At 50.2% G+C, this 20,678-nt stretch overlaps 1 protein-coding gene and 1 long non-coding RNA gene across 8 annotated transcripts in view; both read left to right on the top strand.

Moving 5' to 3' along the window:
- Window positions 1-5,744: 5,744 nt before the first annotated feature.
- Window positions 5,745-16,054, top strand: LOC123606916. 4 transcript variants are annotated; one of them, XR_006716568.1, is made up of 5 exons: window positions 5,745-6,145; window positions 6,349-6,431; window positions 7,187-7,460; window positions 8,286-8,337; window positions 15,957-16,054. It is a non-coding gene; the product is annotated as an uncharacterized LOC123606916 (long non-coding RNA). The 4 variants fall into 4 exon arrangements; XR_006716567.1 differs by lacking the exon at window positions 15,957-16,054 and adding an exon at window positions 10,877-11,211; XR_006716566.1 differs by lacking the exon at window positions 15,957-16,054 and having other exon boundaries at window positions 5,745-5,855; window positions 5,963-6,145; window positions 8,286-10,369.
- Window positions 16,055-16,446: 392 nt separating this feature from the next.
- Window positions 16,447-20,678, top strand: part of LOC123606914 (solute carrier family 23 member 1-like) — a 56,764-nt gene continuing 52,532 nt past the window's right edge. Inside the window, exons 1-2 of one of the 4 annotated variants that reach the window (XM_045495760.1) lie at window positions 16,447-16,796; window positions 19,158-19,304. In XM_045495760.1, the coding sequence (XP_045351716.1) occupies window positions 16,755-16,796; window positions 19,158-19,304 (189 nt within the window). In that variant the 5' untranslated portion in view covers window positions 16,447-16,754. The remainder of the gene's footprint in view (window positions 16,797-19,157; window positions 19,305-20,678) is intronic. The other 3 variants (XM_045495762.1, XM_045495761.1, XM_045495763.1) reach the window with 3 other exon arrangements.

The raw sequence follows: 20,678 nt of genomic DNA, 5'->3' as shown, positions 1-20,678 counted from the left end.
GTCGGGCGTTACTAATCCATCGGTCAGGAGGTTGTTTGAGGACTCCTTCTATGGCATGAGGGGTTGTGATATGTAACTCTTGTCCCATAGTTAACTTATCAGCATCCTTTACCATTAGAGCTGTAGCAGCGATCATACAGAGGCAAGGGGGCCAGCCAGCCGCTACTGGGTCCAGTCTTTTTGAAAGATAGGCAACGGGCCTGGGCCATGGGCCAAGGAGTTGCGTCAGCGCTGCTTTGGCTACCCCTTTATTTTCATCTACGAAGAGATGAAAGGGTTTGGAGACATCAGGGAGCCCTAAGGCTGGTGCCGACAACAGGGCGAGTTTAATTTGCTGGAAAGCCTGCTCAGTTTCCTCTGTCCACTCAAAGGGCGCCTGTTCTCGGGTGACCAAGTAAAGAGGCTTAGCCATCTTGGCGAACCGAGGTATCCACAAGCGGCAGAACCCGGCCGATCCCAGGAACTCTCTTACCTGCCTTCGGGTCGTGGGTCGGGGGATGCGGAGAACGGTTTCCTTCCGTGCATCAGTGAGCCATCGTTGGCCTTCCCTTAACAGATACCCCAAGTAGGTTACCTCGGATCTGCAAATTTGGGCTTTCTTTGCTGAAGCCCGGTACCCCAGGGCACCAAGTGTCCGGAGGAGATTTTTGGTGCCTTGCAAGCAAGCTTCGGCAGTCTCAGCGGCGATTAAAAGATCGTCAACGTACTGCAAGAGAGTCACTTCGGGGTTTTGATTCCGGTACTCACCCAGATCCTCGTGGAGTGCCTCATCGAACAAGGTGGGTGAGTTTTTAAATCCTTGGGGGAGCCGGGTCCAGGTGAGTTGCCCATTTATGCCTCTCTCAGGGTCTGACCACTCGAAGGCGAAGAGCTCTTGGCTTTTGGGGGCCAGAGGCAGGCTGAAAAAAGCATCTTTTAAATCAAGGACCGTATACCATTGTTTTTCTGGACTGAGGGCACTTAGGAGGGTATAGGGGTTGGGTACTGTTGGGTGTATGTCCATGACTCGGCGGTTAACTTCTCTCAGGTCTTGTACCGGACGGTAGTCTGCACTGTTAGGTTTTCGTACGGGCAGCAGGGGGGTGTTCCAGGCTGAATGGCAGGGACGCAAGATGCCTAAGTCTAGGAGGCGACGGATATGTGGTGTGATGCCCTTTTTGGCCTCCATTGACATCGGGTATTGTCGGACCCAGACTGGATCTGCCCCCGGCTTCAGCTCTATGAATAGAGCTGGGCGATGTTTAGCCAACCCCATACCCCCGGTTTCAGCCCATGCTTCTGGAAACTGCTGGAGCCAGGGCTCTATGTTTTGACTTTGTGAGGGTGGCCCTTGATGGAGTCGATATTCATCTTCTAATCTTAGAGTAAGTATGGTAATGGGTTGGTTGTGCGGGCCAGTCACTTGGGGGCCCCCTGGCGTAAAATGAATCTGGGCCCCCATTTTAGTGAGTAAGTCTCTTCCTAATAAGGGGCACGGGCTGTCAGGGATGACTAGGAAGGAATGGGTGACCTTTCCATTTCCTAGGTCCACAGTTCTCTGGGTGGTCCAGGGATATTTTCTTATTCCAGTAGCCCCTTGGACCCAGGAAGATTTTTCAGAGATTTTTCCATGGGGTCTGATCAAGACCGAATGTTGTGCCCCTGTGTCGACTAAGAATTGAACTGGGTTCCCCTCCACTTGTAGCGTTACCCTAGGTTCGGGGAGGGGATCCGAACCCCGTCCCCCCTATTCTGCATCTTGAGTGAAGAGGGCGGGTGTGGTTTTTGGCTGCCACGGTTTTTGACCATAATGTGGCTTTTTCTTTTTAGGGCATTCTCGGGCCCAGTGGCCTTTTTCTTTGCAATAGGCGCATTGGTCCTTATCTAGGGGCTTGTGTTTATCCAGGGGCTTTTGGACAACAGTAGCCAGGACTTTGGTCATTTTCTCGGTGGCTTTAAGTTGCCTGTCCTCTGGAGCCTCTCTATTATTATAGACACGCTGGGCAATGCGGAGTAAGTCCTGAATCTGTTTTCCCTCCAGGTCCTCTAGCTTCTGGAGTTTCTTTTTAATATCAGTGGCTGCTTGATTTACAAAGGCCATTACAACAGCAGCTTGATTTTCGGGGGCCTCGGGGTTCATGGGGGTATACTGTCTGAAGGTTTCCATTAATCTTTCTAAATAAGCGGCAGGGCTCTCTGTCTTACCTTGTATTATTGAATACACTCTTGCCAAATTAGTGGGCTTGCGTGCAGCAGCCCGGAGACCCGCCATTAGAGTCTGGCGATAAATGCGCAGCCGTCCCTACCTTCTGCCGTGTTGTAGTCCCAGCCATCCTGTGGGGGTCGGGTCAAGGGAAAAGCTGCGTTAATGAGATCAAGGTTAGCAGTGGGTTGGCCGTCATCTCCAGGAACCAGCTTTCTTGCCTCCAATTGAATTCGTTCTCGCTCCTCGGTGGTGAACAGGATTCGGAGGAGCTGCTGACAATCATCCCAGGTGGGTTGGTGAGTAAACATAACGCTGTCTAAGAGACTTATTAAATCTTTAGGGTTGTCAGAAAATCGGGCATTCTGGGTTTTCCAGTTATATAGGTCACTAGTAGAGAAGGGCCTATATTGGAGTCGGGGATTCCCCGTATCATCGGGAGGCCCTATTTCCCGTAAGGGTAAAGCTACGGTGGAGTCAGGAAGGCGGAGTCCTGGCTCACGTGGGGCCCGCCTACGGGTATGTCCGGCCGGCCCTTGGACTTCGCCCCCATTAGGCATGGGCGCGGGTTGAGCCTCCCTATTCTCCAGTTCTCCTATGGGCTGGGCTACGGGAGGCTCTGCCGGCGCAGCAGGGATAAGGGCAGCTTGCGGAGTGCAAGGAGGAACCTGATAAGGGGGAGGGTCAAGGAAAGGTAAATCTTGGTTGTCGGGGAGATCAAAGGGTGCAGCTGGAGTTGGCGGCTTGGGAGAGTTTTTTTACTAAATCTTGCCACACCAGAATATAGGGAATCTGATCCGAGTGACCTTCTTTCCCTGGTAGGAAAATTTTTGATTTTACTTTAAGGACCACAGGGAGGCAGAAGGTTCCTTCTGTAGGCCAATTAACCCCAAAGGTGGGCCATTCAGAGCGGCAATAGGTAATTAACTTCCTTTTGTGAATGTCTAGGCTTAAGCTGTGTCCTCTAGCTTTTACGTCCCTGAAGTTGGCGAGAAGGAGGGAGAGAGGGGTGCTCTGCGCTTGGCCCATATTATAATTCTGAGGAAGAGGAGAGGAGAGGGGGGGGGGGCGCCGCTGGCCAGGGGGCAGGAAGGAAAGCCGCAGGGAGCTGAGAAAGGAGGAGAGAGAAACAAAGGATGGAATAATTAATTCTGATCAGCCGAGAAAACACTTAATTCCAATAAAACATCCGATCCATGAAAGAAAAACAAGAACTAACAAAAATCTTTCGCAGCGGTTCCAACTTTCTTGGCTAGCCCGACAGAGAGGGTTACGGCGGTATTTACAAGGGCCCCGGGGTGACAATACATTTAGACTGACAAAGAAGCACTCTTTAGACTGACAAAGAAGCACTCGCGTACTCGCCCGTCCGCGTCCCTCGCGGGAACTTAGGTGCCTCTTAGCATGGGCGGGCAGGTATAAACCCCCTGCTCGGATCAAAAAGATTTTGACCGCCTTAAGCCGTATGAGGATCACCGCGGAAATCGGGTTAGAGCCCACTCGAATCCCGTAGCTTATGCTGTGGGACTACACATAGGGTAAGTCAGGCGCGTGCCCCTGACTCCCAACAATCATTCCATTCAACAGACAGACACACAGACATACATCACATCAAAATACCGGTAATAATTGGCATGCCTAGATGGTTTTTCTTCTTTTTTTTTAGACGCCTAGAGATATTTTTAGCACTCTGGAGGTTCATAAAGAAAATGAAAGTATTTAGTTCGCAGGCGCGTTGGGCGTAAGCAGCCCCCAGAAAAGAATCCAGATGGGCCAAGGAGCCCCAGATGGACCGAACTGGTCCCCAGATAGGCCAAGCAGCCCCAGATGGGCCAAACAGCCCCAGATGGACCAATCAGGTCCCCAGATGGGCCAAGGAGCCCCAGATGGGCCAAACAGCCCCAGATAGACCAATCAGGTCCCCAGATGGGCCAAGCAGCCCCAGATGGGCCAAACAGCCCCAGATGGACCAATCAGGTCCCCAGATGGGCCAAGGAGCCCCAGATGTCAGTGGACGTCTCCAACTGACCCCGGCTGGGTGCCCTATAGCGCGTCCGCCAGGGTCACACCAGCTTCCAGACAGAACCGGTTCTCCAGAGAAGAAGCACAGATTAGAGAGAAAAGGAAGAACGTTAGAGCCGGCTTACTTACCGATCGGAATCAGATACGACCCATTGATCAGAAGTCTGGTGGGCTCGGGGGAGGTCTCGGTGGAACCTCCAAATGTAATGCCCGATGTTCTAAAACCTCCCACAAAAGACCACCAGAGTCGTGAGTCAAAGCCAAGCGGCAAGGGTCGTTTATTGCAGGTTCGAACCTGGACCTCTGTGCACTCGTTGCCGGTGACACACAGAGGCCCCGATCAGAGTTGGTATAGGGTTTTTATAGACAGGGACAAACAGCATAGGTGAGTGAGGGTCCTGATAGGTAAATTCTAAAGTAAGGACATTTGTGGTTTTCTGATTGGGCGTCCTTTGTCTGTTACTTGTGGTGGGAGAGAGAAAAAAAAAAGGGAAGGGGATAGGTGAGGAATGTGTTAAACAAGCAAGATTACAGAAGCGAGAGACGCCAGTTGGTTTAAGTACAATTACTCATTTCATTACATATCAGACTACGTTTAGGAAGGTTTACAACCCATTCTACTACACAGCGGGTTACTTTCAGGAAAGGTCTCACAATGCTCATAGTAAACAGCAAGCAAAACAGACTTCTCAGCAATTGTATTCCTTATCAAAGATCCATAATAAGCAGAAAAGAGAACCTAGCTTTAAACTAAGGTAGGGCTGTCATTTGGATTGTTCCTTACACTGTGACTTGATCACTTCAGACTAAGACAATTACTTCTAATTCCCAAGCCTCCTAACCCTACGTTTCCACTTATACTGTGTATGATTCGAACGTAAACTCTTGGTGGGGGGGGGGGGCCTGGGTGGCTCAGTCGCTTAAGTGTCTGACTCTTGATTTGGGTTGAGGTCATGATCTCACTGGTTCATGAGATGGAGACCTGTGTCAGACTCTGTGCTGACAGCTCGGAGCCTGCTTGGGATTCTCTCTCTCCCTCTCTCTCTCTGCCCCTCCTGCATGTGCCCTCTCTCTCTCGCTATCTCTCTTTCAAAAGTAAACAAACATTTATAAATAAATACATAAATAAATAAAACTAAAATTTAACATGACCACAAGCAAGCACCTAAAGCTGAACCTACTATTATGCCTTTTGATGTCTACCTGGTCTGCTCCAGGATTTCATGTTTGTTCTTCTGCCCCCACCACGATTCTCCAGACAGACACCCACAGCACCCACAGGGGACCCTCTGGTCAGCGAGGCTGTCCCAGCAGTAAGGCACTTTTACCAGACTGTCTTAGAAGACATGTGCTTGGCCTGATGGCCCGAGGCTCTCAGAACCCATCCTCGGAGTTGTGAACATACCCCCAAATTCTTTAAAGTGTGGGTCCAGTGAGTGGAGTTGTAGGACATCAGACACAAGGCAAATAAAGATCCAGCCCCTTTCACTTTCATGCTTCTGCGAAGAAAAGAAGAAAACAAAACCGATACCGTATCAGGAGGAGGGCGTGGGAAACTTATGCAGGTGTGTGCAAGTTTCCCGCAGAGAAACTTCTGGGAGATACTGGATCTCCTGAACCTGTGAGTTCAGCGTGGGGAGATTCTGTTCAGGTAACTTCTAGTTACCCTGACCAGCGCGCCTCCCTCCTACTCCCTTCTCCTGTTTGTAGTTTTCAGAGCTGTTTACACAATCTCTTGATGTCTCTCCTGTCCATAAGCCCAAGTTACTAAGCCTGATCCATGCTGCTGCTTTGATATTGGCGACTGTGTTCCCCAGCCCTCTGTGTACCTTGATCCAACCCAGAGCAGATCTAAGGGAGGATGGGAGACATCAGTGAGGACTGACCCTTGTGACTGTCCCGTTGGATGCGCAGACCAAAAGCCAAGTGATGACGAAACAGGTGACTGAAGCCACATTACCCAACTAAGCTCCAAGCTATTTTACACCCACTCTCCTCTGAGATCTCTGGCACTCTCTCTCCCTCCTTCCTCAGCTCTGATGTTGGTTGACTGTTTGTTTGTTTGTTTTAAATCATGCTGCAAAGCCTACTCAGAAAGAATGGCAAGGGAAGGTTTTATTTAACACTCTCACTTCTTCTCCCAGAAGTCTTCCTTTGCCCTTTTCCATGGACCCCTTTTATGGAAGAAGAGACTCCTCAGGTTATTACAACAAGGATGATGACAGAGGTAAGACCACAAGGGAGCTGCTTTGAAGAGCAGTGTGCTCCTGAGAAATTCTCCATCTAGCATTGTATTAACTCTGTCTTTTGTATTCTTTGTGCTCTGGCATTTGGGGCTCACTAACCAAGGAAAGACTGCCCCTCCCAGGGCTAGCTAGTTCTTTGAGAATGCAAACAACTCCCTGGTGAGTGTGCCTTTCATATGCGAACCAACCAATCCAGAGGCTAAACCCTCAACCACCACCTTCACCGCCTTCATCCGGCCAAACCACTATCCCCCCTTCCCTACCCTCCTAGGGTGGGATAACAGACAACTAGAGACAGCACCTCAGCCCCAGAGATCTCCAGTCAATGCTACACTTGTTCAGCTACTCATTCTCCCTCACAGTGTGCCATTCCCCCCTCTTGAGACCTGTGAGTAAAAGACTATCTTTTCAATGGCAATCATCTCCTGATCTATTGGCCCCACCATATCTGAATGAAGGCAAAATCTCAGGCACCTTCTAAAACCGGCACAGAGGCCAAAGACCTTGGTTTTAAGCTCTGCCCCTCTCTGAGGGGCTGTGTCAACTCTCTGAAATGGAGATGAGGTCTCTTAAGTTTTAGAAAAACCCAGCTGTGTGCTTCCCCTTGTGGCAATGACAGGAGCATCTCTTGCCTTGAGGGCCCGCCCAGCAAGTGGTCAGCTCCCTCTTGTCAATCCTGGACCGAGGCAGAGGAGACCAGAACCTGGTCTTTCAGATAATCCTTGTTGTTTTGTAGCCTGGACCTCCAGCAGCAAGAGGGGAGGCATTGAAATGTACCTCTTTCTGGATGAAGACCTGGCCCAAGTTCAGAGTCATGAGTTAAAGACTGAGACATACTGAATAGGCGTGGATAATTTGATTAAATCCAACTGCTGTTTATGGAGGACCTACTGTGTGTGCCAGACTCCGTGTGACGGGGAGTTCTGAGCAGCGGGGCTCCAAGGAGCCAAGTCATGAAGGACATCATAGGCCATGCTGAGGATTCGTTTTACTGTATCCTCAGGGCACAGGTGAGTCATAAAGCGGTTTAAAAAGGACAATGACACGACTAGATTTATGTTTTAACAGTTTATCCAGGTTGCTGTGCATAAAATCGTAGGGACGCTGACAGTAGAAGTGAAAGAGAAACGAAGAAGTGGGCTTAGATGAAGTTAATATATTTGCTACCGTTAGAGAGCGTTGGACACACGAGAGACATATTTAGGAGGTGAATATGGCAGAACTCGGGAAGAATTGCATATGGTGGACCAAGCTCTGGTTTGGGTGTTTGGTGGACATTGGTGTCCTTCACTGAGATGAGGACCGTGGACCCAGCAGTTCCCCTCCTTCTCTGGGCCTTTGTTTTTTCCTATGGTTCTTCCCAGCTTTCATAATCTAGAGTTCTTCTTCCCAGGAAGCAAATTTCTCTGCAATGAGATGGAGGCAAAAAAAGGGGGAAGGGATGTTTACCCTAATGGGCCCTGAAGTCAGCCTTTGAACATTTTGCCAGGCTGGGATTCAGCAGAGGACAGAGGACATGGAGGTCTTGGCCAGAAACTACCCATGATGGCCACCTTGTGTGCTCCTCAGGAGAAGCATCTTAAGATGCTGCCCAAGCTCCACTGCTACTCGGCCTCCTTGGAAGTGATCGAAGGGAAGATGAACACTGTGTGCAAAAAGTATTTAGGTCAAACTCCTATTACGAGGAATTGAGCAAAGAGAAGGCCAGAGTCTGAAACCACTGTTCTCTTCTTATAAAGCCAATCACACGAGAATTCCACACATGCCAAATTGTCTTAATCTATTTGGGCTGTTATAGGCTGGGGGGCTTTAACAACAAATGTTTATTTTTCCAGGTTCTGGAAGCTGAAAAACCCAAGACCAAGGCGCTGGCAGATTCAGTGTCTGGTGAGAGTCTACTTCCTGGTTTGTAGACGGCCATCTTCTCTCTGTGTCCTCACATGGCTGCAGGGTCAAGAGCGATTCCTGTGGTTTTATAAGGGCACCATATATAAGGGCTCCGCACTCAGGGCCTAATCACCTCCCAAAGTCCCCGTCTCCAAATACCATGCCATCGGGCATGAGGATTTAACATGAATTTGGGGGAGACCAGTCTATAGCACAGATCTTAGAAATCTGGTCCTGGGCTCCCACACCTCCCAGCTGCAACTGGTTCATGAAGAGGACCTGGTGCTCACAGTAGAGTGGGGAGGATGTGCAGGAACTGGGAGGGTTTTCAGAGCTGGGCCCACACCTGCTCCACCTCAGTGAGACCCTGGATTAGCAGAGGAGTTTTGAAGGAGCCCAGGGCTGGACGCACCTGTGTGAGTGGGATGGTGCAGTGATGGGCCAACTGTGGGCACCCTCCTTGATGACTGAGCCCTGATTTGGACATCTAACGGAGGTGGTGTGTGGGAAGAACAGACACTGACTCTGCTTTGTCCGTGGCCCAACAACCGTAGCTGCTACCCCTGGAGACGTTTTCTGGTGATGCAGAGGCTCAGCCCTCCTTCCTCCTTAAGATGTTCATAGCAAGTATGAATTTCCATCCAAAAATGCAGGTGGGCAAAAAGCAAAAATGATCATTTTTATTGCGAACCCCCATTCTGCTGGACTGGTGGACATTCAGCCTTCCAGTTGGGGCTCTCCCCCTTTTCTGGAGTTTGTGGCTCAATTTGGGAGTACCTGGGTGGTGCGAAGGCTTAGGGAAGGCCCCAGCTGGCCCTGAGACACCTGTGCTCCCAGGTGTCCCCTGAGGTGTCTGCTGTACATCTATCCCACGTTCGTCAATTCACGTGTGTCCCACTGAGAAGGCCTTGTCTCTCGGACACATGGGCCGGCTTGACCATGTCCGAATCTCTGCTTCAGTGCCCTGGTGGTGCCACCTGTGACCCTGCTACTTGGACCTGTCAGATGAATGCTCCTTCTCTGAGGTCTCGCTGGGGCACAGCCACCTCTTGAAGACAGCCCCCCCCCCCCCCCCCAATGCTCTTGCTTTTTCATTTCTCCTCACCGGTGACTTCCTCAGCTACCTGCACGGTGAAATCCCTCCCTCCGTAAATGGTGATTTTTAAAAAAAATTTTTTTTTGCCAGGGAAACTTACCACTATTATTATTTCCAAAACATTATTCTTCCACAGTATCTTCCTAATAAGTTCCTGTGTCCCCACAAAGAAGGGAGACACCGGGCTCTACCCCCACACAAACTGTGCCTAGCTCTGTGGGTGAATCATTCCCCGGGGTCATCAGAGAGAGAGCTAGCCAAGATTGGACAGTGGGCAAAGATCTCTCCTCCCTCCTCCTGGTGCTGTACTCTTCCCTGATTGGAGCACCGAGTCCTCCCCAGCTAGGGGCCCAGCAGAACTTTTCTTGAATTTGGATTAGCTTCTGAGTGTCTCCCTCAAATGGGGACGCTTTCCCTGTAGACTCTGCCTTAAAAGCAGCAGTAAATGCACACTGCCTCCTGCCCTTGATCTCCAGCCACATCTGCTTCTTCCTCAGTTATCGTCCCATCCCTGGGCCTCAGCTGCCTGATGTGGCAGGGGTGTGGGGTCAGCTGGGTCTAGAATCTTGTGGGACCCTCATGGCTCCTGCCTCTGCTCCCCTGGTCTCCCGAGACCTTTCCAAGCACACCTCACTTTCACACTTTCAGCTGAAAGTTCTGGATTTATGGGTCAAGACTCCCATGAAATGTCAACAAATCCTAGAAGACAGCCCAAGAGGACACTTACAGGTCCTAAACTCTAGAGAGTGGTCTTAGCACTATGCCTTGTTCACTGTAGCTTTGCTGCGGGTTCAGAATCTTCCCCTGAATTCCGTTTCTGCATTAAGCTTCCCTGACTGTGGACACTCGGGACCCTCAGTCTTACCTGCCTCAGATAGAGAGGCTCCCGCCTGATGTCTCGTGACACCTGCTAAGTGCCAGCCAGGGCTGCTGGTTCTTATAAAAACCCTTCTGCCCTAGAGGCAGACCCCTGGCAGGTGCTTTTGGAACTGCGCATTCCCTCTCTGAGAAGAGGATCAGTTCTTTTTTTTTTTTTTTTTAAGTTTACTTATTTATTTTGAGAGAGAGAGAGCAGGAGAGGGGGGAGAGAGAGGGGGGGCCGGGAGAGAGAATCCCAAGCAGGCTCCATGGTGTCAGCACAGAGCCCGGTGCAGGACTCCAGCTCACGAACTGCGAGATCATGACCCGAGCTGAAACCAAGAGTCAGATGCTTAACCGACTGAGCCACCCAGGCACCCCAAGAGGATCAGTTCTTTGAGAAAATTTCAAGGCTGGCATAGGAGGCTTGAAATCCACCCTGCATGCCCCTCTTTTTCGAGTATCCTCTTGTGATTTAGAGATTAATCTGGACTCTAAGGTCCATACCACCTGCTTTCTTTGTCCTGCCGATAGCCCTGGATCTGCCCAAGCCATTTACTATTCTGTGGGCTGTCCCCCATGCAGCCTGGAGAGACACCCTGAACCCACCCCTCCAGGAGGCTGCAGGTCCTCAGGATGCTGCCCAGCTACCCACAGTCTCGGCATGACTCTCCCTCTTGGAACTGATCAGTCCCTTCTGCCTGAGGAGTCTTGGCAAACTGGGTGAGTCCCCATACTGGAGGGTAAGCCTCTCAGTCTGAAAAACCAGGGCTGCAGGAAATTAACAATATTCTAAAACTCGATCCGTTCAGGGTTCCTGCCTGCTTCCTTAGAAATGTATCTTCTAGGGGCACCTGGGTGGTCAGTAGGCTGAGCGTCTGACCTTAGCTCAGGTCATGATGGCACAGTTTGTGAGTTCGAGCCCCACCTCGGGCTCTCTGCTGTCAGTCAGCGCAGATCCTGCCTCAGATCCTCTGTCCCGTTCTTTCTCTGCCCCTCCCCTGCTTGATCTCTCTGTCTCTCCCAAAAATAAATAAATACTAAAAAATAAAAAAGAAACGTGTCCTCTGGAATAGGTGGAGGGTGGGGAGAGGAAAACAATGGCACAGAAAACGCACATCAGTTATGCCAAAACAGTGTCTGCTAAACTGAACTCCTGTTTTTTGGGGAAGGGGAGGTGGGCAGTAGATAATCACCTTCCAGGTTTGTGCTTAGTACAGGAGATAGAGGCGGAAAGCTCTATCTAGAGTGGCTGGGGAAGCGTACGAAGCAGGCACACTCTCCTGTCATACTTACCACGTGGCTGGTTCACTCACTGCAATAGAATTTGTGTGGGAATTTGTGTGGGAACTCGCACGGGAAAACTCACTGGGCTCCTCCACACAGGATGCTCCCTATCATGGTAACTGTGGAGAGTAGCCACCTCCTTCCTGTGTCTTCCTCCTGCCTTTCTTCCCTCTCCTTCGGAAAGACTGTCCTTGCCCCGTTCTGTGTACCTGTTGTAGGACCCTATTCAACCCCGATCCCGGTGGGCTGCCTGCAGGGGTGGGCACAGGCTGGGCCCATCAGATCTCGTCCCCGTGGAATTTGACTTGTGAGTGATGGTTCCAGGAACAGAAGGTGGGTGGAGCTGAGTCACCTGATAGTACTACCCTGAAAGAGGAAGTCCCGGGATTCCTGTCCCTGAATTCACTGTTGCCGTCTTTCCTAGTGCCTGCTTGTTCGACTCTTCATTCACTGAGCTACCTACTAGGGTTTTTCAAATAAATGCCCATTTCTGGCTTCAGTGGGTCAGAGTCAGTTTCTGTTGCTTGCGACTAAGCATGCTAACTCCTAGCTTCTGGTTTACATCAATCAGGCATCCTGTGATTTCCCCGATCTTCGAATGGCCAGACAGTAACAGGGTGACTCGTGGGTTGCCGAGAAGGACTCTGGAATACTGTCCTCTGATGACTGGCGGTCAGGCCCAGGTGAAAGGTCAGATGGGGCACTCCAACAGACAGCTTCAAGGTGATGGAGTCTGTAAGTCTAGGACCTCTCATGGCAGAGGTGTCTCTGCCTGAGGATCCACCTGACATCCTCTGGTCCCTCTAGTCCAGCCTTCTCTCCCAGCCTCAGTGGCCCAGCATGGGGAAGAAGAGTGCACTAGAAGGAAGAGCTGAAATTTCAAAGACACCAAAGCTGGTTGCAGGACCCGCTCCCGCTGAGAAGGGATTGTTTAGAGCAGCAGTTAAACTTGGGCGATCCATTGTCAAATTCTGGAATCTACCTGATCATCTTAGAGTAGTGGTTTTCTTTTCCTTTTCCTTTTTAAATATTTATTTATTTATTTATTTATTTATTTAGAGAGACAGAGAGTGCACGATCAGGGGAGGGGCAGAGAGAGAGAGGGAGAGATTGAATCCCAAGCAGGCTCCTTGCTGGCAGCACGGAGTCTGACACGGGGCTCGAACCCACAAACCATGAAATCATGACCTGAGCTGAAACCAAGAATTGGTCGCTTAACCAACTAAGCCCCCCAGGTGCCCCTAGAGTAGTGGTTTTCAAACCTGCTCTCCATAAGCTGGTTTGGATCTCGGTCCCAGGGCAGTTCCATTCCATGAACGTGTCCAGTCCTGGTTTCCGGGACCCCACTGCATAGTCTCCCCTCAGCCCTGCTTGTCCAACACAAGGGCTTACTTACACAAGGAAAAACAAAGATAAGCTGAAGGGGTGAGCAGAAGCATTTAGTGACAGGAGCATATAGAGAAAAGGTTTTTATTATGACTTCCGGTAACTAGCCCCCCAAATCCTGCCTGTCCTCTACAAGAGTGAACTCAAAGAAGAGTGTGTAGTATCTTTTCTGGAAGAGAAAAGCAGGATTCAGCTGAAGAGGAGGAAATAAGTTTTTTTTTTTTAAGTACTTAGTTACATTTTGTTTAAATGTATTTATTTAAACCATTCTTGACGCTGTATGATTACAGATGAAAAATTACATGCTGAAGACTTTCAAAGTTAAGTGTTTTTTTAAAAAAAAAAACAAGCTTTTGGACTGGTGTTCTAGAGCAGGGGTCAGCAAACTTTTTTTGCAAAGGGTCAGGTAGCAGATTGTTTTAGGCTCCGTGGGCTGTCGCAACCATTCAGATCTGCCGTTGTAACTCACCAGCAGCTTTAGAGAGTATCTAAGTGAATGGGACATATTCCAATAAAACTCTATTTACACAAACAGGCAGTGGGCCAGACTTGGCCTGAGTCACAGTTTGTCAACCCCGTTAGATAAACTGAGATTCAATTAAACATGAGTATGGGAGTTATTGAGACCATGAAGTCATAAATCAGGTGCGACAATCCACGTGCGGTGGCTTTTCCACGCTGCACATACCAAAAGTTGAAGTAAACCATTTTTCAAGTCCAAGCCTGAAAGTCTGTAACTCCAATTCCTCATGAAAAAAGTCAGGGCTCCATAAGGATGTAGGAAACCCACCCTCCGACGATAAAGCTTGGTTTCTTGACCTTTCAGATCAAGAGTATACGAAATTAGAGGTTCACTGGAGTAAAGCATCTCATAGACAAGTAGCCTTGAAATTGCTTCCCCAGTGCTCTCTTGGATTACTTCTGCCACATTTTCGGCAATTCTGTTGTATAAAAATATGTTGAGGTTGTTAGCGTTGGAATAGATGTGCACACACGCGTAGTCTCCCCTGTGCGGGGAGACTGCAGATCAGGATGGTTCACTGAGGAAGATGAGGGAGGCTCAACGGGTCCGAAGAGCAAAACCAAGAGCTGTGCCTTCAGTTTTGTTGGACCTTTTCTTGAGAAACCCTGTCGGCCTCCTTCATTCTCGTGGTCAGGTGTGATTTGCCTCACGGCGGTCTCTTGGCATATTCCCTCCTGTAGCGGGAAATTGCCAGTTTATCTGCAGAGGTGCAAAGGTCCAGGTCAAGCCTGCCTGCATAGCCTACTCCACACCCAAAGGTGGTGCATCCAATGGGGCCGTCATGCATTATGTATGGAGAAGCCTGGTGCCTCTCCCCTCCCAAAGGGCCTGGGGCTTGAGGAACTGCCTCAAATTTGGGATTAGATGTTTAGGTGTGAAAATGTAACGGAAGGGTTTTCATTCCTTCCCGTATCTGAGGAAAGATCATGGGTTCCCAGACAGGCCCCATATTCTTAAATTCCTTGTTTGAGCTAATTATTAGAACTTGATTTCCATAACTTGAAACACAAGGGTTATAAATAATCATGTGTAAATGTGCTGACTGTGTATTGAGAGCTTCAGGCTGGTGTGCCTACGGGATGGCAGGATGATTCCAGATGGGGAGGGAGGGCAAGGCCACCAGCTGGGGCAGCTGAGACTGTAGAGAGCTGTGGAATACCACAGTAGCTTTAAGGTAAGAGACGGTAGCAGAAGCCAGGCCAAGCCAATGATGAGCTGAGGGATCATAGTCTGTAGAAGTGACTCCTGAGGGGTGGAAGGTAGAGGAAAAGGAGGGGTGATGGCTTGGTTCCTCATCTGAACTGCTGAGGGAGGTGGGGACTCCACGGACATCAGCAGCGGCCACAAGCCAAAGGACTTATACGTGAGACAAAGAGTGTTGGGCCCGGAAGAGAGGACTTAAAGAGCAAGGAAGTTTCTGGAACATACTGTATAGGCAACCAAACAAAGTGGGTAACAGGAGACCATCTTTCTGTTTTACCTCAGTTGTGTGTAGCTAAGGATTTTACCTCATAGCGTAGGGGAGTTTAACTGTATACCTAAGCAGTCGCCAGGGGGAGGAAAGAACGTAGCCACGAAAGGCAGGACCTTCAGGGTCGGGAGGACAGAGTCTTTGAGAAGTCCCCTTCTTCCATGTTATCCCAGAAGGTGACAGGGAAAAGACATGTCTGACACAAACCTAACTTTGCCCGTGCCCCCCAGGTCTGTGAGGGTAGGGGTTGTGGTAGGCAGTAGAAGCAGCCCCCCACTCTGCCTCACGCCTGCCGGGTCTTCCTGGAGCAACGAGACCTGTGCTGCTCAGGACAGAGATCCACGTGAACGGGGGCACCTGCTCTCTGTGTTCTCCTCATAACTTGCCCAGCTCAGAACTGCACATTTAGTGTGTTCAGGGAAACCCAACAGAGGCCGGAATCCACACCTTCCCGAAGCGAAGTAGTCTCACTTTCACTTCTGAGGTGAACTCGTGGCCCCGGGGTGCCATTTGTAGAGGATCCACGTGTCCCTTCAGGGATAGTGAGGGGAAGCCTGCTCTGCGGCCATGTCCCCTGGAGCCTCATCCTTTACATCTTCAGACCCAGAGGGCCTGTCTCCACTAGGACCTCCTTGGCCTCCACAGCCTGTGGAGCAAGACTGGGTTTTGAATCTCCCCTTCTACATTTGTTATGAACCTTAGGCAGGGAGCTTAACGGGCCCATCAACATCTTACTTTCTTAATCTGTAAAAAAGGAATGGGAACGCTAGTTTGTTGTGAATGTTAAGCAAGGTAATACCAAAAAGGCGTAGCACGGTGTACATAGCCAAGTGTTCAGTAAGGTCAGCTACTTACCGCTGGCTTTTCTGTCACAGCCCACAGCAGGTCTGTCCCCTCCCTTGTCAAACACCTCATTGTTGCATTTTTTCAGGGCTTCCTCTTGGACCAATGCCCACTGACATCTATGTGCATCCCACCATGGGTTTCCCGAACCTTAGGACCCAGTGCCACCCATTCCAGAACATTCTACCATCATGAGTAGCCAGCTTACTTTGGACTTCACGGAGGGGGCTTTATTCGGAGTTTTTGAGGGGGGCCCTGTGCAGAATAAGAGCAAGAGTACACCCTCTCGGACTTCTCTCTCTACAAGGTGGGTTATTAGACATTTCCAGGTGTGGGGAAGACAAACACCTAAGGATTAGAAGCACATTTCTCAGGTTCTCACCCAAGGGCTTTGCTCCCCCAAGGCACCTTAGCAGTTTCTCCTGGATCCACAGTAATGCCCTTTGTTTTGTGATGATATCCTCAGAGGCCAGGCTGGTTGAACTTATCTTTTCAAATGCTCTCCATTCCGGTTCAACTAGTCACCAAGAACCAACATTCAAAAACTGCAAAGCCGTTGTGTTCAGCCCAGGCCTCACCCTCACCGCCCCCCCCCCCCTTCCTGCCTCCTAGAATCAGACTTCCAGAAAATGCGGTCATGCCGCTCCCCGAAAGGCCGTGCCCGGTTTGTCTCCTGTAGTGCCATAGAGGATCATTAACTTCTCTGCACTGACTCAAAGTTAATTATGAAACATTGGCTGCACTTGAATGCACCTTGATCTCCTGTGGCGCTTGGAGGGGGCAGGAGAGAAAATCTGGAAGCCCCACCCTGCCCGGAGCCCGCCCAGGATCCCTGTCTTTCTCCCTCCCTTGCTATTTTGGAGGGCAGTGAGACGTTAATCTCTTCCAATTGGAGCAGCTTCACTCTGTTTTCATCCCGAGAGGAGGCCAAAAGGAGCCGACCCCAGGTTGCCATGACCTCTGCCATCACCAGCCAGCAGCCTTCGCAAGCCTTGGTGAGTGCCCCAAAAAGAGAGGGGGCAAGCTAAGGGGGAGGGGCAGAAAGGAAGAAGGAGGCCTGGAGGGGGTGTCCAGGGGGAGTCCCAGTGTCCTCAATCATTATTCCGCCTGCCCAGGACGGTGGCTCACGTCCTAGACCAGAGTTTAGATTACTAGACAGGTGTGCCGCTCCCAGCCTGGCCGTCGGGCGGCAAAGATTCCTGCCGGAGGGCTAAACCCTGCGAATAAATTCGAAAGCCACGAGGAGGAGGTGGAGGAGGTTTTACCTTTATTCACGGGTTGGTCTCTGCTGGATCTAAATTTTTTTGTTTTTCGAGGTTTCTCAGTGTTACAATTTATTTGGACAGAAGGACTTTCTGCAACAAAGCAAGGGAAAGAGAGAGGTCAGCAGAGAGAGAGAACTAATATTTACCAAACAACCGATACGCCCCCACCCCGGCACTTAACGTGCTTTATTTTCTTCCTTCCGAGCCAATGATGCAGGTGCTTCTGTTCCCAGGTGAGGAACCCGAGGCCCAGAGAAGCAGAGAGAAGCCTCCGGAGGCTTCTCTGGCAGGGCCTCGAGCCCTGACCCCACCACCCTTCTGACCGATTTTTGACCACCTAAAAATAACAGGGTGAACCCAGTGGAGACGCTCTGACCTCGCCAGTGGCCACCACAGGTGGAGAGAGCGCCTCTGTGCCCGGCTAGGGCGGCAGCCCAGGGTGCCTGTGGGACGGGTGTCCCCCGTGAACCTCGGCTGGGCTCTGAGAGCTGCCAGACCCCTGCCCGCCGCTGCTCAGCCTTCTGGGGAAGAGGCCCTGGCCGTCTCTTCTGGAAAATCATGGGAGGCACCTGAGAGAACTCTCTTCATTTCTCTTCAGAGTTCTTTCTGCCTCTACGTCAGGCAAACAAAACAAACACCTTGGGAAAGAAATCGAAGACTCCACATTTTGGCTTCCTGGAGGCTCTCTGGGGAGTGGCCGGTCTGGGCATGTACCCACCCCTCTCTTCGGTGGCCTGTCTTCCCTTCCTTATCAGCACCCATTTTTCTAGGATGTTTTTGGTTTCACATTGCAGGTTGCTCTGCTAGAAACTTCTAGGCATGTTAACAGGGAGAAGACAGCTTGCTGACCCTGAAAGCTTGTGGCCCAGCTAGGGGAAGGCAGGGTGCACGGAAATGTTTCTAGAACTAGAGAGAAAATAGTACAGTATGTAACAGAGAGGGGCAGCGCGCTGGGAGTTACCGGGAGAAAAAAATCATATGGGTGGGGGAGGTCGGGAGACGTGGAGGGGAGGAGGCATAGAGCTCTTGCCATCAGGGAGTGGGTAGGAGAAGCAGGGGCTCAAGTTGGGGGCACAGGGTAAGCTAAGGCACTGATGCAGGATAACGGAGGCCACATTCGGAGACACCGGGTCAACCCCATCGGTCGGAGCCGCGTAAATCGGGAGTGTCAGGAAACACACCTGGAGGGCCAGGTGGGGGAACGGAAGCTGTGGGGGGTATGAGTGGAGCCGGAGGGGCAAGGGATCCATCTGCCCCCGCCCCGGGGACTCCACCTTCCGGCTCTTGCTGTCCCTGCACCGGAGTCCCGGCAGCTGCAGGGAGGTGGCATTGCACTCTCTCACATTTGCACGTTCCGTCCGTTCATTGGGTCTACACTGAACACGAGCGCTGGCTGCTCCCGAAGCGGGGACGCCACAGAAGGGTAAGGCACAGTTGGTGCATTCTAGGAGCTCACAGCCCAGGAGAAGGGTTGGATCAGGTAACTGACTGTTACAGAAACAGGCTGAGGTGACAGCTTCGGCAGATGTAAACACAGCACCTACGAGGGCAGCGACACCATTCGGGGTCAGGATCCCCATTTCCCTGTCTGGGAGGGAAATCTGCCCATTTTCTGACCTTGGAGTTGAACCCCACCTCTCCTCCACAAAGCTGCTTCTCTGCGGGGGCTTCAGGCAACGTGCCCGCTCCCCTCGCGTGGTCCCAGGCTTCACGTGCAGGCCCTACTGAAGATGTATAATGTAGAAAACCACTGGTCTTTTGAGTCTGGACCTAGAAATCCCAAGCAGGCCTACCGTTGTCGCTGTCCCAGTGCCTCCTGCAGGCCGTCCAGCTCTCCACTTGAAATCAGGAAGTCCACTGATTCCTCCTAAAATGCCCTGATGTGGGGCACCTGGGTGGCTCGGGCAGTTAGGCATCCGACTCTTGATTTGGGCTCAGGTCATGATCTCATGGTTGTGAGATCGAGCCCCATGTCGGGCTCTGTGCTGACATGAAGCCTGCTTAAGATCCTCCCTCCCTCCCTCCTTCCCTCTCTCTCTCTCTCTGTCTCTCTAAAAAAAATGCCTTTCTGTGCCCTTCTCTTGTTCCCAGCAGAGGGAAGACGATGTGCTCAACGGTCACACTGAGGGCCCAAACAGGAAGAAGGGGGAGCAGTCCAGGAGCCCCAGCAGCAACAACCTGGTCTATAGCATCCTGGAGGTCCCACCATGGTATCTCTGCATCCTCATGGGAATCCAGGTAACACCACCCAGCAGGCACTGCGTCCGAAGAGGCTCTGCCTCCAAAGCGACATCAGTACACGCCCCGGGTCAAATCAGTCAAGATCCACAACTTCAGGCGCTGGGGTCCTTGTCTCCCATGCAGGTGACCTCCAGGGGAATCCAGAGCTCCTCGGGTCTCTTTCTCTCAGGTGTTGGGGATGGGGGTGAGGAATTAGGGGAAGATTCTCCCTCGTGCTAAGCTGAGAGGTCCCATCAAGGACGCTGTGTCATTTTTTTCTTCAAGATACCAATTTCAGTTTCTTTCGTTTGCAACAGCTAAAAAATTCAATAACCAATGCTTGGCGAATTGGGGGAAACCGGTACTCTCAAAGCCTTCCGTTGGAATATTATTTGATGCAGCCTTTCTGGATGACAATCCGGTGTAGATCATATACCCTTTAACCCAGTCCTCAGTGCTGAAGAATTTCTCTGGATGTATTGGCAGGACTTGCTAAGATAAATGCAAAGATGTTCTCGTAGCATTATTGGTAATAGTAACTTCACACCACACAACAAACAAATAAACAAAACCCTAGAAACAACGCCAAAATCTCCTTCAAAAAGACTGGTTAACAAATTGTGACACATCTTAGCAAATGACTTTTTTACGCAGGGAAGAGAAAAGAGAAAGATATATATTTATCTTGCAGTTAGACAATGTGCCCCAATATATAGTAAGTGAAAAAATCTAAGTAACTGTGTATAGAGTGTTAGTGTGTGTGTGTGTGTGTGTGTGTGTGTGTGTGTGTTAAAAACAAAGAGGTGGAAAGACAGAAATAAGTATATGCAGTGATTTGGGGGGTTGAAGGACTCATAAGAAACTCATAAAGGGATTAACTTTGGGAAGAAGAGCTAGAAAAGGGGAGGTGGCTTTCCCCTGTCACCTTTTATTTTGTAGCTTTTCGTGACATGGATGTGTCTCTTTTAATTTTACAAACTGTTCAATATGGAATATTAGAGATGGGTTACACTTCTTCTTTACATATTTATGCTTTTCTATAAAATAAGAAAAGTAAATACCATACTGTTTTAAAACATTATTATGAGCCAATGAAATAGATAATATAGATAATGTAGATCTATATTCCCTGACTCAGAAAACTGTAAGGAATTTAAGAAAGCCAAAGGCTGCCGTCCAGTTTCCCCAACACCATTCGTTGAAGAGACTGTCTTTTTCCCATTGGATGGTCTTTCCAGCTTTGTCAAGATTAATTGATCACATAGTTGTGGGTCCATTTCTGGATTTTCAGTTCTGTTCTATTGATCTGTGTGTCTGTTTTTGTGCCAGTACCATACTGTTTTGATCACTACAACTTTGCAACATAACATGAAGTCTGGAATTGTGATGCCT

This window comes from Leopardus geoffroyi, chromosome A2, assembly GCF_018350155.1.
Source record: "Leopardus geoffroyi isolate Oge1 chromosome A2, O.geoffroyi_Oge1_pat1.0, whole genome shotgun sequence".
In the NCBI taxonomy this organism is placed as follows: Eukaryota; Metazoa; Chordata; class Mammalia; order Carnivora; family Felidae; genus Leopardus; species Leopardus geoffroyi.
Note: the sequence above shows the minus strand (reverse complement) of the source record. Positions and strands in the feature narration are given on the sequence as shown.